The 20,437-nt window shown below is 39.8% G+C and overlaps 1 protein-coding gene across 1 annotated transcript in view; it reads left to right on the top strand.

Annotated features, from left to right (window-relative positions):
* Positions 1–20,437, top strand: part of GPR158 (G protein-coupled receptor 158) — a 180,218-nt gene that overhangs the window by 117,902 nt on the left and 41,879 nt on the right. The window contains exon 6 of the mRNA XM_062494249.1: positions 13,473–13,582. Coding sequence (XP_062350233.1) covers positions 13,473–13,582 — 110 coding nt within the window. The remainder of the gene's footprint in view (positions 1–13,472; positions 13,583–20,437) is intronic.

Below are 20,437 nucleotides of genomic sequence, written 5' to 3'. Positions count from 1 at the left end.
CCTTCCATTTTAGGACTTTCTGATTTTTTTTTTTTTTTCTGTAATGGAAATGTCACCTATCCATTAAGAACATGGGCCTCAATGTGCTCATGTCTCTCATACTTTCTATACCATCTTAATTCTGTGCTTCTAAATTTTTCAAGAGTTGCCTTAAAATCTATGAAACATAACTTTTGTTCTAGGTCCATTTAATTCCAAATCTGTTCATTGTTCTAAAGTTCTTTCCTTCCTTTAAGGCACCCAGCTTAAAATAGCAATAAATATTAAATTAGGCTAAACAGTTCTGAAGGTTTTTCCAGCTTGTTCTCTTCTCTAGTATATCAGAGTTGAAGGATGGGCTTTACATGGTCTGACAGGTTACTAGCTGCTGTCTTCCCTTCAGAAAGAGGGAATACTGAAAACTTGAGTAAAACTGTGGAGTGGCTATTTGCAGTGCAGGGATTTTTTTTTAAATTAATTAATTTTAACTCTAAACATCACAATTAGCAGTTGGCTCCCTTTAGCCTGTGGAGAGAAGTAGGCACCTCTGGAGGACAGCATTCAGATGCCTGTAGAGGGATGATGGGATTTGCCCTCTGCTACAGTGCTCCCCATTGAATACAGAGGGAGCTTGGGCTGACTGTCTTGGAATTTAATGATCCACTTGTCTTCCCTGGCTCGGATGTGTAGAACATCTGCTCCAGGTTCCTAGTCCCAATAGAAATAGCTGGATTATAGCATCAAAACACCCTAGCTGAATGTGGTGAGGAGAGGAATACAGAGAGTAAGACTTTCTCACATGCTGAGGGAAGGAGTGTTTTATGGCTCATGGAGATACCCTGTGAATTGTGCTGCAATAAAGTGTATTTCAGGGCTGCTTAGGATTGCAGGAGACTGATACTGATGTGTGTTGCTTTTCATAAAGTAGAAAACATTGGCACGGATACACTCAAATTATGCTGCTATTTTGGAATCAATGTGCTTTAGAATCAATGTGCATGAAAAGTAACTAACTTTTGGAAGAGAATCACGATTTTACAGGCAAAAAAACAAATCACAACAAATGCACCAATTCTATTTCTGTAATTAAGTGTATATGCATTCAAATATTTATACAAGCATGTGATTAATTTTATGCTATACTTGAAAAATCACCTGGGTGGCATATATGACTGAAAGAAAATGACAGAACAGCCTGATCATCTTGAAAATAGAAATCTGTTTTGCTAAATATGTTTTAATTTTTAAATATCTGCTCAACACTGTACAAATACTTTTCATGCATAGGTTCCTATTAATTTTTTTTTCTTTTGACTAGACAAATGTGCAGTCTGGCCCTCTTAGCCAAGCAAACTGTCCAAACAATTCTTTTGGAAGGTAAAAATGTTCAGATTCATGTGATTTAAAAACTATAATAATGTCTTCCTACTAGGGAGAAAAATAGTCTTTCATTCCTGTCTCCTGTCTCATAGTTTCTACTGTGGAGTGAATTTTGAGTTTGCAGATGTGGCCGTCTTCTTCTGGACTTAATTAATTACCCATAATGAATTAATTATGTTAATTACATAATTTGCTTGACATGATTAGTGTAGATTGATGATTAATGTAGATCATGCCAGCAGAGGTATGTCACTCATTTTTGCAATTCATCCAATTACCGGTAGCTTCAGTTTACCTAAAGCAGATTTATCAGACAGACATCCAGTCTTTGTTAGGGAACATTAGGAGATGGAGTGTTCCCAGCACTTCTTCTGGATCCTGGTCACGCCATGGTCTCTGGCTTGTGCCCACTGCTGTTTTTGCTACAGGTGCATAAGCTGAAAATGAAAAGTCAATAGTTCCAGCAGAGATGTCTGCAGTAAACTAATCAGCACTGTCTGGATTGAGATCTCTGGCTGGTATTTTGTGGAGAGAGTTTTTCTAAATTGCTTGTTGTCAAAATAAATACCAACAAAAAATATCCTGAGGAGGATAGCAGACAGTTCTGTCCTGTTCTTTGCTGTGGTTTAGCAGGGTATTTCAAACTCCAGGTCTGTCCCCATTACCTTTTCCAAACAACTATCTTAATAGTTGATGTCAATAAAATTCACGCCTTGACTCGTGAACCTGCCAACACGCAGTTCAGAGAGAGCATGTGCAGCAAGGAAGGAGGTATTTCTGAAGAACTATCAGATCTCTTTTTTTCTCACAGAGTTTGTGTTAAATATTTCTCTGGCTTTGCTAGATTAAGACAAGGAGATAAGTTTTTTTGGAACTCTAAATACTGCATATTTTCCCCAGGTAAGAGTCACTATTTGGAAACAATCAAATAACACCCCACTCACTTTACACTGTATATTTGTAGGGATTTCGGCTACAGTGTACCAAGATAAAAAGTCCATGTGAGTCTCTTTTATGACCTGTGTCTTGCATTAAGTATACTTGACAAATTGCTCTGAATAATTTAATCTGTTATGTCTTGATGTAGCTGCAGTTCTTGCAAGATTTATTTTAATATAAACTACTTTACCATTATGTTTTAAATTAGTCCTTTTTCCTAAAATCACAGATGTGGTCTTAAAATTAATTGTTAGATTTTCCTTAGTTTTAATAAAATAATGAAAATGCATATCCTTAAAACGATTATTAAAATATGTCAGTGGTTTGGCAAATGTATAGACTGGAGAGATGTCAGTGTTTTCATTAGACATGGTTCAGTTTTTTACAATGTTTTGCTTTCTGCTTCTTTGGTTACAGCATTTCTTTTAAGAAAAGAGGGTTGTAATGCACCCAATAAGTAAGTTTAGGGTTGTTTTTTTTCACATACCAGGTAAGTAAACTAGGGCATTCAGTTGACTGTTGTGATTCACCCAAGTGGCATGTCACATGGAAGAAAATGTATCTGAACAGATGAAAGAAGCAATTGGATTATGAAAGTTAACTGGCAGAAGAAGCAAATATTTTAGAAGGTATTTTGACTTTGCAGCTCCCTTTGATTTTCCACTTTTAAATTTTGCATCAGCATGAACAATTTTTGGTGTGCCTATACACTGCTGAGATAAAATGTCCTGATGAAATTATTTCAATTAATTTTGAATTATGTTTTTTGAATGTAATGCAAACTGTCGAACTACGAAAATAGAAGTTTGAATGATTAAGGAACTCAGCTTCTCCTCCGTATTTCGCTCATGCTTCTCTTCTCAGCCTTAGTGTGCATGAGGCTGGAACCCTGAATGCCCTGCCTGCTCATCTTTGGTTTTAGTGTTGCTGCTGGCAGATCATGTCTAATAATCTTCACTCAAAGCCTAACCATTTGCTCGATCAGGAAACCCAAATTTTCATGTATCTTTCAGTATCTAACTGGAAAGTAATCGAAGACCTTTTCGGAAAAGTTAAAAAAAACATTGAATCAAAGAGTGCAGAGCATCAGTGCTATATGCACTGCTCTTAGCACTCTTTTTGAAGACAGGAAGACAGATATTTTTAAAATATTTGGGTAGTTGCCTTTCAGTGAAGTCAACAGCTCCTGACTCCCTTACTAGCCCCTAAGCATCTTTAAAATCAGATCAATGACTATGCATTAATTTTGTGTTTTCAGGCTGTGGTTGGTGACCTACGTGGGTCAGGGAAAGCTTTTTGCTCTGTCCACAGCTAGCTAGGTAGATTCTGGTAGGCTTTAAATTTTCACACAGAGCAGTTATTGTTGTTTTTAAAGAATGTTATTTAAGCACATTTTAAACTTTCTGTGGCAGTGTCTTAATTTCAGTGGAAACTTCAGACATTCAGCCAAGTCCACATCTGGCTGGTTCAAGTGTCTGAATTGCTGAGATGAGCCAACTCTCAAGTCCTCAGGGACTGACTTCTGAGGTTGTTCAGGCTACTTTTAGGGTAACTGTATTAAAGACGGTGAGATTGTCAGGAGGGAGCCAACATGTGTAAGGGACAGATATCTGCCAAAGACAGAGAAATAGCTGGCACATCAAAGCAGATGGGTAAGAAGGTCAGTTGGGCCAACCAAATTCATTACCTTTTGCACTTCCTGTAAAGTATTTATTTGCTTCTTTTGCTTTATGATGCTGGTGAGTTAGAAGTATACTTGAGAACAGGGAAAGCATACCATTCAATTCAGATTTTATTTTCTCTTCTGCCTTACATGGGACATGATTGAAACAAATAGATTTTTTTTTCAGCCTGAATTTGTTCATTGTGCTACACTTAGGCATGGTATCAGTGGAACTTCTGAGCCTCAAATCTTCTCCCAGTCTTGTACTGTTTCTACAGAAGCATCCAAAAACCAGCAGTGATCAAGAAGACAACTTTGTTGGACAAACATTTGCCCCTAAGTTACTGGGCTTTCCACCTCCAGCACCTCAGTGCCTATAGCCCCTTAGGCTGGGAGGCCTCGTATTTCCTGAATGATCATGTTTCACCTGTTTAGTATCATCACTCCCTGGGCCAGTACCATTAAAATCTCTCCTTGTATTTGAGAAGTTTGCAGCTGAAGTTAAATAGCTTATTCTGTTACACTGAAAAGCTAAGCATGATCTCTGTGTTTGGAAATAGATACAGAGAACATACATGATAATCCAGTGTTTCAAGGTGATTTCTGTTTCTCCTCAGTTCCTTAGAGAGTTCCCACAGCAGCCTGCGGTAGAGCTCTAGTCCTTTTGGTAATACTTGTTTTTATGCTTTGCTTTGCCCCAAAGAGAGTGTAAACCTGGTGTGCTGTCTTTCTTTATCTCTTTTCTCTTGTTGATTGTGAATTGGCACTTGGGGTACACTTCAACCCTTAGCATTTATAGCCAGTTTAGCCAGGGCATCATTTCATGTCTCTCATAAGATAATAAACAGTTTTGTGACAAAGTTTTATCCTTTACTAGGAAAAAGTCCTGGGTTGCTCTTCTCTACTGTGTGGGCCTTGCTGGGCATAAAAGTTCATTTGTTGTGATCAAATCTGTCTACAGAGTGAAAGCATGTCTCTTTTCCAAGCCATTATGGATTACATCTTGTAATGGTTTAATTTGTTCGTTTCCCAGCCAATGCACCAAAAATGTAATAGTTTAAGGTTTGCCAATTGTAATATATTTACCTTTTGTTGTGAAATAGAATTAGGAGTAAAAGTAAAGCAAGCCTAAAACTTAAAAAGGGAATAAAGAAAAAAAAACTTTATTAATAACACGAATAATAATAATAATAATAAATTCAGAACAGATTTTCAGATCAGTTCTTCTTTCCCCCTTTGTTACAGCTTAACAATATACAGGGACACTTCAGTCAATTCCTTACTTAAATAATCTTTTTCAGTTCACTTTAGGGAGAGGAGTTTCTTCTTGTTTAGCTATAAGGATCTTTTACCAAGAGAGGAAATCACCAGTTCTCTCTTGATTCCACTTTTTCATGATTAACAGCTGCCCAGGATCTGCTATCATGAATTTCCTCCCACTTTACAGTCTTTCCAGAACTGAGTTGTGGGCCATGTTAAAAAGTCGTGGGTTATTACTTTTAAGGGTGAGCTACTCAAAGGCAAAAGTTCTCTTCAGCTCACTTCTCTCTGTTCATATTTCGTTCTCAGGAACAGATGTCCTCTTCTTTTCCTTGGGGCAAAGGATTCTTCCAACACTTTATACCTTGCTCCACCCCCCATGTCTTTCTTCTTTTTTTTCATGGTTTAAAGGAATTTTTTTGTGTAGTACAGTCCACCCCTATAACTTACAAAAAGATATTTCAGCCAACCTTCATGGTGTCTCCTCTTTCTCCTTCCATTTAGAAACTTAGCTTTTACTTCATTGACTTCAGTGTATCCTTTCTGTTCTTCTCCCTTTCACCCAAGGAAAGATCAAAGTCTGTAAGTCTTATTTGAGCATTGGAAAAGTTAAAATCTCCCCCAGAAGTTGCAGGGGCTGTGCCAGGCCATGCCGGAGCTGTGTCAGGATCTCAGGGTGCCCAGGCCACGCCGGAGGGGCAGGACGAGAACTGCAAAGTGCACGCAGAGGAGAAATGGGTGCCAAGGCCGTGTGTCCATGGCTTTCCCCCGGCGCTGCCCGCCCCCAGCTCCAGCCGCAGCCCGGGGGTTCTCCCTCTGCCCTGCCCAGCACACAAAGCCCTGGGGGCTCTCCCGAACCGGGCCCGGCTGCCTCCCCCCAGCCCGTGAGGGCGGCAGGGCAGGGCCCCCCAAGCCACGGGAACACCGGGAAAGGGCGAGGATCCAGCCATGGGCTCCGCTCCCCTCGGCCACTGGGACCCCCGGTTAAAGACGGGGCCCAGCGGCCTCCGGAGCTCGGCCCTGCCTGGCCCGGGCCAGGTCAGCGCACTTCGTAGAAGGCCAGAAATGCAAGAGAGCTTTCCCGGGGTTTACTTGCTTCAAATGTGATTCACGGAGCGAATCGACTTTTCCAATTGGTTTCTCAGGCTGTCAACAACTAAACCAGCCTTCAATTGGTCCCATCAATTCACAGAGAAAGTTCTCATGGAGAAAAACTTCCTAGTGTGCCCTTCCCCCAGGGTAAAACCATCACACATGTTAATTTTTTATTACTTGATTTTAGAATACTATTTGTTAGGCCAAAGCAAATAGGAACACTGAAACTGGATCATTAGTGAGGCTTAAGAAAAGGCTGGAATTTATGGTGAATAAATGCATTTTCAGGCCATGTGTTCAAGTCACTTATAAATATATTTCCAGAGCTGGTAAGATCTGTGGCATATCACTTTTTTTTCTTTAAATTGGAGGAGATATGTGACAGCATCTTGGAAGTCACATGTTAATATTCCTCAAAATAACCTATTCAGGGTGTCTTGTCAGTAATTAGTTGAGATCTCCCTTATGAGCAGAGGAAGAAAAAAAAAAGAGGGAAAATAATTGAAGATATATCCGTAGAAAGATATTCTAAGTATTCAGTCTTTTGTCAAACCACAATGATCTTGAGGGTTCTGTTTGCTTAATCTCCTGTTAAATCTCTCAGGGGGCTAAATGAGCTCCACTGTAAAATATGTATTCTATAAAGAACTTCAGAGATCTGTTTTTACTGCCTGATGGGGATTAACCCATCGTGTAATAAAACCTAGTGCTAGCAAAGCATTCTGATGAATGAAGTTCTAGAAGTCTGCCCTTTTATTTTACACTGGTGGTGGTGGCGGCTATGTGCTTATACTGGGTCATGGTCTTCCAAAAGACTTTACAGGCAAGACATGTCTTTGCTGAAACACTGACAGAGGTTTAATAAATATTAATAGATATTATATTATATTATATTATATAGATACAGTAAGATAGGCAAGTGAAACAAACATCAATATCTACAGTTGAAAGTATAGTGGGAGGGAAAAGAGAATTTCTGTAGGCAGAATTTCAAGCTGGACTTTGTGTGGGTAACGAGGAAAAATTTGTCTTCTTTTATGAAGAAACCCAGAAGATCTTGCTTAAATGGCTGCTAGGATTTTGCTTGCGACACACATCTTGTCTGAAATGCATTGCCTCCAGCAGCAGAGTGCTTCCAATGCTCTGTACTGGGAGGTTGATTCAGTTCCAGTTCAGAGGAAGAATAAAACCTACTGAGTAGTTACTGTGGTTTTGTGCAGCAAATGTGTGCTTTGCAGAGGCATTTGAGCTAATGATCAGGTGCAGCTCTGCTTTAAAATTGTGATATTTGCAAGGATAGCGAGGTTTGATAGTACTTTGTGCTCACAGGCCTATTATAGTAAGATGTAATGTCTTAAAAAGCACATGTGGTTTTAAAAAAATGGGATGGAAATGGAAGGATATGTTCTTACATAATTAGCCTAAGTACATATTCAGCTGTTATCATACCTCTAAAATGCTGTGTGTAGCTGCACTGGAAATACTTGTGGATAGTACAGAGCTGGATAAGGAGCTGTGCCTTGGCTAATATTTAAGCAGATGATCTGAGCTGTGACTCATGGTTCGAGCAGTGGTATGTGATGCCCGTAGTGTGCACAGGCTCATGAATGCCTTCACTCATCCCATCTGTTGAGATGGCACTGTGCCCACATAGAAGTGGATTAGTCCCTTTCCTAGGAAGTGTAGTGCCAGACTGTTGTAAGTTTGGATGGCAAGCTTATCTAACAGTGCAAACAACATCTCTGCTGCAGGAAATCCCTTCTCAGTGTTGGGACTGAGGCATTAACAGCTGACTTGATGTACGCTGCAGGATATTTGATGTATTGAAAGGAACTACTGAAACACGGCAGAAGGAGGAAGGCTGTCCATCCCTCAGCATGGCAGGATGCTGAGAGGAAGTGTCTGGTGGCTTGTTGCATAGCAGAATTGCCTGGAGACAGCCCTAGACAGCTGTTGCAGTCAGGCAAGGGCAGATGGTGTTGGGCAGTGGAACAGATAAGATGGATCTCTTCACAGTATCTCCTAGATGCTTGTTAATGGAATTAGCCCAAAAGGCATTATCTTGAATAGCTGTGTCATGTCCTGCACTGAACTGTGTAGAGTACTTGCAGAAAATTCTGGAGTTCAATTTAAAAAGCAGATAGCTTTCCTGTAAAGTTCTTTGGATTAAGTGGGCACAATTTTAGGATGAATTAGGTTATTTGCAAATGAGAAAAGAAAATTTACTTTTGCATCACTTTTGTATAGAGTGGATGACTTGCACCTCAGGTCAATCAGCAGATGATCAAATTCTAAGCTCTGAATTTCATTTCCATCTATATAACATGGATAACATCCCTGTCTACAGCACTAGGAACTAGATGATCTTTAAAGATCCATTCCAACCTAAACTTTAGTATGATTCTACAACCAAGGGCAAAAAAAAGAAGACTTTGAAAATTTTGAATACTTTGGGGCTTTCGGAGTTAAGGTGCTGCTCAAAACTTTCATGTTTAGTTTTAGGATTTTTAGCACTGACAAAACATGTATTTTTTTAAGCTCTTTGGCTTCTGATCTTTTGAGCTATTATAGTGTTGCCCATTTTCTCTCAACATGAAGAATAGCAATTTGATGATTGTAGAGGAAAATGAGTTTTTGATCTATTCATGTGGCTTCTATGGCTTAACAATTGAAGTAAAAAGTACTTGTCTTAAATACATTACAAAATTGTTACAGCTGGCTATAAAGTGCTTGGCTTAGTCCTCCGAATGCAGATTATTAATTGACGTATAGTGAACAATTCCCTAAAATAAATGATGTAGTGCCTTTCTAGTCAATGGAGATGGGTACTTGAAGCCTTTAGGCCGAGCTTCTGTCCAAGTAGCTGCAGCTGAACTTTTTTCAAGGCACTTGTTTTTACTCCTGGGTTTCTGTGGAGCTTGCATTAGTAGGCCTGATTTACTAGATCCCCTAAAAAAAGTGTAGGAAAAAAATTATATGTTTGATTTAGGCAGACTGAATCCCAGTCAGTGCACCTTGGGGAAGTGCACAGTATTAAAGTATTTTTGCCTGGATCTGGTGCCAAGGTGAAGGGCAGAATTAACCATCTTTTAATGTGTGCAGTAAAGTTAATCTGAAAGACAAAAGAGCATCTTGTGATGCACAGTTTTGCTCACTTAATATTATAGGGCTGTAATAAGGTGGATTTTTTTTTAAGAATCTTTCTAAATGCTGATTGTCTTTTAAGAAGCAATGGCACTAAGACTATAAAACGCATTAATTCCCAATTTTTTTGTGTGTGTGGACAAACTTTGTTGTATTTTTGAATGTTTGTTTGTTCAGTGTCAGTTATCTTTGCACTTTTACTTTCCTACGTATCCCAGTGAGGAAAACTTGCTGTAATATGTGAGGTGCTTTTATTGACTTCAGCTGTTGTCCTTAGAGTGTGTGTGTGTCTGTTCATCACATCAGATGAATAACTGAGCTGGCTGATCGCTGTGTCAGCAAGCTAAGTCCCTCTTCCGTGTCTGTAATTCTCCAGCTCTAAACACACTTGACAGTTAGCTGGTGACCTTAGAAAGTCTGTTCATCTCTGACTCCACAAGTGGTAGCGTGACTACTGGAACAATGCTTTGGCAAGGATAGTAATAGCTTAAACCACACTGAGTTCAAAAGCAAACACCTAAACGCATTTGTCCAAATGACAAAGATGAGTCACAGTTCATGAAGTCTCATGCACAGCTGCAATAACTGGGACATGAACAGCCACTCTTTGGCTTATCTTCTTCTGCTTTCCAAATAATTTTCCTCAGATATTTTTGTTTAAGAACCAGAAACTGAAATCTAGTATTTAAGTGGATGCCAGGAGCTGGCAAAACTGACAATAGCACATTTCTTTATGTACAGTAAAGGTATTTTGTTCCATCCATCAGCAAATCCTCCCAGTGTTTTTAAGAAGATCACGGTCTAATGCATCGTAAATGCAAAAAGAGAAAAATAAATATTGTCACATTTTTGGTGGGCAGGCTAGTCTTTTAGAACTGAGGGATTCCCTTGTTCTGCTGAGAGCAGCCTGGATGTGTGGATGAATCTGGTGCTCATCCTACGCTCCTCACTTGGAGCTCAGCAACCTTTTACTGCACATTTGTCACTTGAAGAAGACTCAGCTCTGGGGATAACAGTAGGGAATGGGGATTTTGATAAGGGAGAAAAGGCTGATATGATGCAAACCCAAGTCCTCTTTGTTTGCTTTGGTTTTTTGTGGGTTTGTTTGTTTTGGGGGGTTGGTTTGTTTTTTTTTTGGTTTTTTTTTTTGCTGGGGAGAGTGAGACATGGAGTGCAGCAGCCATACTTTGGACCAGATTCTTTGCAAGAATTGTATTCCACTTGGATTAAAAAATTGAGTAAGGCTTCCAGGGCAGTATTTCTATAGCCCCTTGACTCCAATCATTAAAGACTGTTCAGTTTAAAAATTGTGTCTCTAAAATTCATGGTGCTTGCAAGAGGCAGAATTCTGACAAGAGCTTAGAGAGACCAGTCACCTGCACATCCTGGTGAGCCCTGATGAGAGTGGGAATCACATATTCTTTGAATAGCCCTCTGCAGTGCCTAAGAAGAAAGCAAAATGTACATATAGCAATTCTGGCTCTTCAAAACCTGGGTCCATGACAGACCACATGCAAGAATAAGTAGAAATAGACACGGTCTCTTATGAAGGCACTGTTACAATTCTTCATCATATAAGTACAGGAAGATCCAAAAGAGACTCAAATTTGAATGAAGTCTAACTTCTGCAGTATCCTTCACCACTGCATGAAGGAGCAGTAAAAATGTGTCTGTTTCAAATGGAAAATGACAACAGTTTTCTCCAACAGAGCCTTGTCTCTGCAGCCTTCACCATGAGCTGCCACACCAGCTCACACCAGGCTGCATTTTAAGTGGTGGTTTCTTGGTTGATATCTAGCCAAATGCCTCAGCTGCTCATACAAATAATTCAAAGCAAATCAACGAGATTTTCTAGACACAAGCAGTTAATGTTTCAACAAGCAGTGGCAGATGAAATTGCTGTGTCACATTGCATGGCAAAGAGAGCTGTTGCCCTTATCCAGAAAATTCTGTGCCTGGAGAGTTTTCAGACTTTCCCATTTCAATTATCTGAAAAATTCTGCTTTCAAATCAACTTTGAAATGCTCAGAGTCTCTGTATGCCAGTCTTTTTTTTTGACATTGTTTTTCTTGTTTGGAAGAATCAAAAATGAAACATGTTGTTTTCTACCCCCTGGCAAACCTCAGGAGGCAAGTTACTGCTACAGACGGCGCTCAGGTTCTGCAACTTGCCCGATATATATAACTGTACATTAGGATAAGAGGTCATTGCTGCCATTCAGGTCTTCCTGAGTAACTTTTTGCTGGATGCCCTTTTTGCCCAAGCATGGTCATGTATATGTGGACGCATTTTGGTTTTTCAGCTGATTTTCAAATCCCAGAAAATGTCTACATTGAAGCATGTCAAAGCAGGAAAACTTTTTTCACCCAAAGGGTGGTTGGGCAGTGGAACAGGCTACCTAGGGCAGCAGCTTGACAGCACCAGCCTGACAGAGTTCAAAAAGCATTGGGACAATACTCTCAGGCATATGGTGTGACTCTTTGAGTGTCCTGTGCAGGGCCAAGAGTTGGAATTGGTGATCTTTGTGTCTCCCTTCCAATTCAGTACATTCTGTGATTCTATGTCAGTCCAATAACAGTGGGAAAAAATAAAAGGCAGATTAAATTTTGCAGTACGGTTTGATTCAGCAAATGATATTTTTAAAAGAAATAGTTTGATTCTGCTGTATAAAAAATCATTCCAGTGAAGCACAGCAGCTTGCATCTCTCTCAGCTCACATCTGCCATTTTTGCCCCCACTCTTCTAAAGAAGTGTATGTTACCCAAAGGATGTAGTCCTGGGCTTTTGGCCAATAACCTGAACTTGAATTCCCACACAGAAGAGCATTTACTTAGGAAAATAATATGTGGCAGCCAGTAGGCACAATACTACCTCTGCTGCCAGAATGTACTGACTGTAAATGAAGCTGTGACAGATGGCCTGAAATGTTTCAGTGCTTGCTTTCTCTAGACCAGGATTACCTAATTAATTTGTACTGTGGTGCATTGGGTTGTTTTACCAGGTTCTGGTCAGACACATTGAATCCATGGGGTCTGCGTTTGCTGGACCAAGCAGTGTCCCTACAGGTAGGATAGGGGCAATTTTCCAGCAAATCCCTGGGACAGCAGGCTCCTGGTGGGACCAGATGAGTGGGAAGGAATGTGGGATCAACCCTTAGGACACCAGGGACAATGTCTGCTGGAATGAGAAAAAATGGACTCCTGATTCAAATTTTCACTGAGTTCACTGAGCAACCCTGTTTTAGAGAAGAGTAGTATTTTAGTTGATAGTGAAGCTTCTATATTCATTATACCTACAGAAATAGCTTTCTTTTACTGCTTATGGACTGTTGTCCTTATGCATGGTCCTTGGTAGACATGGCAAAATGCTGGTAGGACATTTTATTATTGTGATTAGAGAAATGCATTGGTAAAGAAAAGGTTATTTTCCTTTAAGAAAGTGGTGATGCATAGGGAGATTTGATGTAGCTTAGGTGAAATATTTGGGGAAAAAAGAGTTAAATGTGTCATAAATATTTAATATTTTGGATAGAAAGAGACTAGTGCAATCATTTTTAGTTTGGCAGAGAAAAATGAGCAGCTATCATTTTGCTAGGTTTATTAGGAGTGACTTTGAAGTGTAACCTAGTAAATACAGCCTATCAAATCAGAATTAAACCAGCTGCGTATTACTTGAATAGCTCAAGGAAAAAGTCCCTGTCTGTTCTATCCTCCTCTCTGGGTACATGTTTTCTCTCAGTTAAGAAAAGTCAGTGCAATTGCATTTAAAAGTGTTGTCACTTCACAGTCTGTCACAGGGCTTTTGCCAGCTCTCTTCAAAAAGGAGTTGGTGCCTAGAACTGTGCCAGCTGGTTGATCTGATCATCCTGACGCTTTACTAGAAAATCTAAATATACAGCAGTACGAGCTGAAATGTGTCTGCTGTCCTGTTTTGCAACTATTCTGTATTTGAATGAAGAACTACTTTCTCATGAAATCAGTACTGAAGCTCTCTCTATCTTTCTGTTCTATAGGTTGTCATTTTGTATTTTGAGCCAAGTATATTTCGCTGTGTTCTCCTAAGATGGGTTCGTCTTCTGGGCTTTGCTACTGTTTATGGAACTGTGACACTCAAGCTGCACAGGTATTTCATATATTAATGTCCATCTCTGTGGGAGTATGTGCAATCTGTGTGGGTACTTAGATGGAAGAGCTGCAAATATTATCATAAATAAGTGCAGTTTCTGATTTTAAACCCACTGTGTATTTTTCCTCAATTTTCCTGTTCAAATTATATGCTGCTAATCTGAGTTGAGAGCAATCAATGCTGACAGGATATGATGAAAAATATATATACATAAACTGTTAAATTGTGTAAGAATGCCTTTACACAGGAGGTGAATGTGTTTTCCTTGATTATTAAAAATACAGAAATATTCATAGAGTGTTCAGAAGTTTCACTGTGAAGTGTTCATAAGAGAGATGCTTTTAAAATGTTTAGACACATCAATGGTGGGTAAAGCAGTAGACTATGGGGTATGTACTTATGGTGTTTTCTTATGGCTTTTACATCAAGGACTGTTTTCTTCAGGCAATCATAGCAGACACGTTACACTCTCACAAGCATCAGCACCTGCCAGCAAAAATATGAGGCAAATTCTGGGTTCCGTGGGATTGGCAGTGCATTCATACAGGACTCAGAGATTTAAGATTTGGAGGCCCAACTTAAATTCCCACTTCTACATCCCCTTAAAAATTGAAGCCTTCTCTGTGTATGCTGGATAAAATCCTATTACTTTTCCCTCTTTAAACTTCAATGAAAAAAATTACTGATACATTCTGTAAGTATTTTTATTCAAACAAAGAGATAAGCAGTATACTGATATTTGAACATATTGGATGAAGTATGCTCACTCATCCTTTTATCATAGTTTCATAACTGTGTTGGCATGTTAGAGGAGGTTTGATATTATGCCCATAAACTGAATGAGAACTAAAAATATTTTGTGTTTCATGATGCATTATTGACTTGTCACATTTTAGGTGGAAACCCCTGTTTTCCCATTAAAACAGAGCTCCTTCTTGCAGCTCCCTTTAATTTGTTACAAGTGTACACTTAGGCTAGTAAACTGTAATTGTAAAATGCTGTGTCTGGCCACATCTTTGCATTGAAATTGACCAAGAAAATCCCACACCCCCATAGTATTTTCTGGGATGAACAATTTCTGATGCAAAAAGTAAAACAAGTAGAGCAGTAGAGAAGAGAGAGAGCTGGTGACTTTGCTTGGATGCTTTGTTATTTATAGCTCAGATAGATAAAAAAGCCTAAGACTGTGGGTGGCTCATGTTGTCACTGCAGTTCTGCTATCCTAACAGGTTCTTTATATGATTGTACATGATGTGAAGAAACAGCTATCCTGGCAGGACAGTTGATCTTCCATTCACGTTAAGGGAACTTAGGCTGTAAAATTGGGCAGAAAGTCTTCTGCTTTGCTCATTCAGCTATTTGATGGTACTTGACACCTGTGCTGACAGGGTCAGCAAACAAGACAAAATTGAATAAGAAGCCAAGAATGCACTACATCCTAATCCTTGATCATCACAAAGCAATGAAGGATAGCAGCAGACTGGACTGTATCACTGGGACAGTAGCCTGAAGGCTGAGGGAAGTGATTATTCTCCTTTACCCAGACCATATCTACAGTGATGTGTCCAGAGGTCAGCAAACTTAGATGAGTTCAGTGAAAGGCCGTCAAAATGGTTGGGGCTTGGAGGACTGGTCCTGCAAAGAGAGGTTGAGATAGCAGGGCTTGAAAACATAGCATTGGAAGTACCTAATATGAGCTATTCAACACCTACAGGGAGGTGAAACAGTGCTCTTTACAGCAGTGTACAGTGGGAGAACAAAAGACATTGACAAATTGAAGTAGGAGATTACAACTTTATACAATATGAATGAATATCAGGGTCAATGTCATACGAGGAAAGCATTTTTAGTGTCAGGGTGATTAAAGAGTGGATCTGGTTGCTCATGAGGTTATGAATTTCCATACTTGGAGGTTTTCAAGACCTAACTGGATAAAGCCCTGAGCAACCTAGACTGGACTGTTAACCCTGCTGTGAGCATTGGCTGGCCTTCTGAATAATTCTGTATTTTTCTGTGTAACACAAAGAGGGAAAAAAATCTTATTTAGTATGTTCATCTAGAATCACTTTCTCTAGGAATCTATTCTACCCAGATATCCTGACCATTCCTTTCCCACGTTTGTGATATTGTTGTCTTTTTTATTACCAAATATCTCAGTCCCAGAGTGTGCCTTGCAAAAGACTGAGTCAAGTTAGATATATGTTTTATTATACACATTCACAACTATTATGCTGTTAGGAACAATGTGATGTTAATAGAAATTCAGTAGAAAATTTCAGCAGATCTAATTTAATCCACAGGTCTTACAAGGTTGAGGAATGGCTTACTGCAGACATCACAAATACTCCTGACAAGCACTGGTTCCCTCCTGCAGCTAGGCTGGGGGAAGAACTAATTGCCAGCAAGGAACTTGTGACTTTTCTGAGTTTAGTGGGAAAACCAATATTGTGTAAAGGTAGCTATTAATGATAATGGGATAGACTAATGCTATAATTCTCCACAAATGAGGTGCTTGGAGTAGCATTGGAGCATGAAGGTTAACCAAAGCCAAGTAGGAGTCACTGGAAACACTTGGGGTTTTTGTAGCTTTTAAAATTTTCCTGTAGTTCCTTGCTTCCTAAGGAGGTCTCAGAGGTTTTGTTAGGATCAAGCGTCAAAGGAAATCAGAAAAGTCAAAAGCAGGTGCTTAAGGAAGAGCAAAAGAACAGGGAAGTCATGTACTCATTCATTCTTTGAACACCTGTCACAGTCAGTATCTACAGTGCCTCATCATTAATTGACTCTTTCTTATTCACTGAGCAGTTTTAAAATAATGAACTGGTGTTTATGGGGGTGGAAGGATGGGGGCATTGAAATGAGCTTAATTTAAGAAATCTAGATGAAGAGCTATGAACATAAAATACAATACTTAACAATGATTTTTTCAAAATTACTCTCTCAAGAAATAATGATGTTTCAAACTTAACCTTTTGGGTTTAAAGGAGCTGCTGATGTTGCACCTTTTGGTATATTTCTGTAACTGAGGACTCTCTGTATCCTTTTTCAAGCCCTGCATTTTATGAACAGGCTATTTTTAATTTCATTATTTTTAATATTGTGTGAACTTCTGTCACCTTTGTGTCAGGATTAATAGAGAATCATTAATTCTGGACTAAAGCATAAGAATGAAACAAAGTAACATATGTACAGACAAATGTATGCACTTGTGTGTATATACATAGGATAGTTTTCAGATATTTTAGGAAAAGGAAACCCAGGAATGGGGTCTCCAGTTTATGGTATTCTCCATTTCTTATATTAGTTAGAGAAACAGAGGAGAGTGGGAAAGTGAGGAGAATGAGAAGGTTTGGGGAAGGTGATGTTCCAGGTATGAGAAACATGACAATGACATAATCCATGCTTTTTTTGTAAGCAGTGATGGTGGGATGGGAGTGTTAGTGGGAGAACAAGATGTTAACACTATGATACAATTCTGCATTTCATCTAAATGCTGTGCTAAGATTATATTGCTGTGTTTTGCCATCTGGTACAGCTGCAGCAAATAGTGGACCTTCCTACAGGTTTTGGAGGTGGTAAAGAAAGGAGGAGAAAAGCAGTGTGGGTAGTGTGTGGGTGTTTAGAGGCATGTTTTAGTGGGGGACATGGATTTAGTGGCTCAGTTGGCAGTGTTAGATCTATGGTTGGACTTGATGATCTTAAGGGTCTTTCCCACCATAAATAATTCAATGAATCTGTGGTTCTCTGGGTTGTGGTTCAGTATCTTACTGAAGAGGAGACCCATGCTAGCAGAGAACCCAAAGAAGTCAGTTTACTTCTTGAAGCATCAGTCGTGAGGACATGCTGTCCTGCTCCAGCCAGGACAGGGTTGAAGCTAGCATCAGCCAGAGGGGGCACAGCCAGGAGCCTGGGCTTACTGGATATGGCCTCACACCATGTGCAGGGAGGAGGGAAGGTGGAGGATGGAGGGTGGGTGGCACATGGGTACAATTCACTCAGGCGTGAATCGTTTGCCTTACTTGTACACTCTGTTTTTAGTAACGTTTGTTGTTACTGTTTCTTTTCTTGTTTCATTGCTGTTTTGCCAAATTGTTCTTATCCTGTGATCTTTACCTTTTTGTGCTTTCAGTTCTTCTCTTCATCCTGCCACAGGGGGAGGTGGGCGGAAGTGAGCAAGCAGCATGTGGTCTGGTGTTTTACAGTGGGAACACTAAATTTGGGGATACCATTCCTAACCACAACACAGGACATATATGACCTCCCCTAAATCTGGAAGATGGTCCCAGCTAGGGCTGGGAAAGAGGATACAGATGATCTTGTCTAAAAGGGTCTGGTGGGAATGTGGTGCAGAAAGGGACAGAAGGTACCTTGGCAGCTGGAACCTGTATGGCTGGATTATCACATGGCCAGTGTTTCCCAGGTCACAGGACCAGTAGGTGACAGTTCTGTAGTGCCAATAGGTGACAGTTCCATAGCGCCAATACGCCACTACCCAGTGGTTCCATGGAGCGGGACACTAGTGATGAAGCACTGCAGAAAGAAGTTTTATCCTGGAGAAGTGGTAACTGTGTAATTCATCTTAAATTGGCAAGGAAAGTGAGATGAACATGGGCTGTAGTGGTGAACCACCCTGTTTTTTTTAAATGAGTCAGGCCTTCGTGGTTATGTTGGTTGAGCACTCAAGAAAAGTGGAGGATTTACTTCCTTTTTGCTTGTGGAAGGTGAGAGTGAAATGCCTTTAGACAGATGCATTCACTGTTAGATTTTAATGCTGGATGTGATCCACAGTGGTTTCTGTAGCTGTTTTGCACATAAAAGAAAAGGAGGAAAAGTTGTTTTCAAGGCAGATGCTACTGTTGCAGAAGTGCAATCTCCAGAGTGCTGGTCCAAACCATTCAAACCTTGTTGAATGATTTGGAGTTTTACTGTTTTAACTTGATTGACAGGATTTCAGTCTGTTGTCAATACTGAAAAAAGAGTGGTTTGGTCAAGCTGTGGAGATTTTTAAACTGTAGGGGCTTTCTATAACTACTCCAAACATTTCTCTGTCTCTTCCCTAGAAATGGCATATTTTAGCACCTGAGGTAGTATTAACTGAGTCCTACAAAGCTTTGTGAAAAACAGTTTTGGGGCAGAAGACAGACCTTGCGTATGCTCCCACAGAGCAAAAGCTGAAACCTGCAGCACCAGCAGGTCCTTCTTTGCCTGGTCTGCCCTGGGTGGTCAGTGGGCTCACTGTGCTGGTGGCTCCCACACTGTGCTGGTGGCTCCCACACTGTGCTGGTGGCTCCCACACTGTGCCTCAGGCCTGGCTGCTGGAGAAAATGGCAGAGAAATGAAGATTTTAGGGGCTGGGTAGAGAAAGGCTGGGGGATGCAGGTTAGGGAGGGAAGAAGCTGGGCTTGCTGCAAAAGTAGGAGTTCATATGGAATGAAGTTTCACTAATTAGACTAGTCATGGAAAAATCTGTTTTCTTGTTAGCATGCCTTAACCTAATTGATTAATTTCATGAGTATAATTCATGCCTCATGTCTGCTGCAAACCTTTGCTACTTTGTTTACTTATTTATTTTTATGGTATACAACAAAACAGGGCTTTAGACAGTAAAATCTCTGTAGCATTCTTGCATGATGCACATTCAAGACGAAATTCTTATTGTTGTAGTTTTTTCTAGATTAAATGAGTCACATTTGTGACTGTGGCTTTTTTCCCAATAAAACTTACATTATTAAAATCCTATTTAGCTCTTTTTTATCCCTGCCATTCTCACACAATAACTAGCTTTAACTAGACAGTATAATGGTTCAGTTTCATATTTCTGAATAAAACATCTACTTTCTTATATATAAACTAGCAAAATGTAGCACAGCTGTTAAAAAACACCGTGCAGAATTAATCTTGATACAGCACCATGTAGAAGTGGGACTAATAAACATTATCTTAAAGCAAAAAAAATCAGCAGCATATAATGTGTTTAAGATTAATAGGGTGCAGGAATTCTGGAAAGTATTCTCATCCATATTTCTATTAATATTTAATTTATATAAATTGTAGATACAGCTGTACAGTTCCATGGGCTGGTGTTTTAATCACCTTAATGTAGCAAACATTCTGCTTTATCATAGCAGACTGAGTTCGGCTAGGAAAGTTCAAAGAGAAGATAAAGAAATTATCTGGTGTTTTAATATTCAATTACATTGTTATCGTGATTTGAAAAAAAGCCAGCAGTGGGTTGGAATGGTCCACAGGTATCACAAGACCTCTCAGATGTCTTTTGATGGCATGCAAGAGCACCCTGGCAGATACTGTGAGAAAGGACTGGTTTTGCACATCAGGTTAACATGATAGCAGAAGGGCTTCAGAGCTGGAATTTATCCTTTCCAAGGAGAGCCAAGTCCAAGCCCTCCCTCAGGTAGCAAATCTGTGCTGTGAGGCAATACCTTTCAGGTAGGTGTGCATTTGTGCATGCATTTGCAATACCAGTAATAATAGCTCTACAGACTGGTCTTTCTCATTACGTGGGAAGGATGGAATTGGTCAGTGGAACAGGGTATCTCTGCTGGGTGGGATTACAGCATAAAAGAGAAATCAGGCATTACACTGCAATACTTGAGCTATAGCTATTTGTGGAGGAGCCTAAGGAGGGAGTGAAATATGTGACTCACAGACAGGCTGATCAAAGTGGAAGCAGAGATTTGCAGATCACATACGCTGATTGTCAGTGAAGAATCATGACTGGAGAGGAGGCTTCTGTTGGGCTACTGTGAAGGATGAGGAGTAAGCCTGATACTATTTAGCATTTTCAGTTGCAATGAACAACCAAGAACAAAATGATTACTCTCAAAATTTGTGGAT

The sequence above is a fragment of the Cinclus cinclus genome, chromosome 1 (assembly GCF_963662255.1).
Source record: "Cinclus cinclus chromosome 1, bCinCin1.1, whole genome shotgun sequence".
Lineage (NCBI taxonomy): Eukaryota > Metazoa > Chordata > Aves > Passeriformes > Cinclidae > Cinclus > Cinclus cinclus.
Note: the sequence above shows the minus strand (reverse complement) of the source record. Positions and strands in the feature narration are given on the sequence as shown.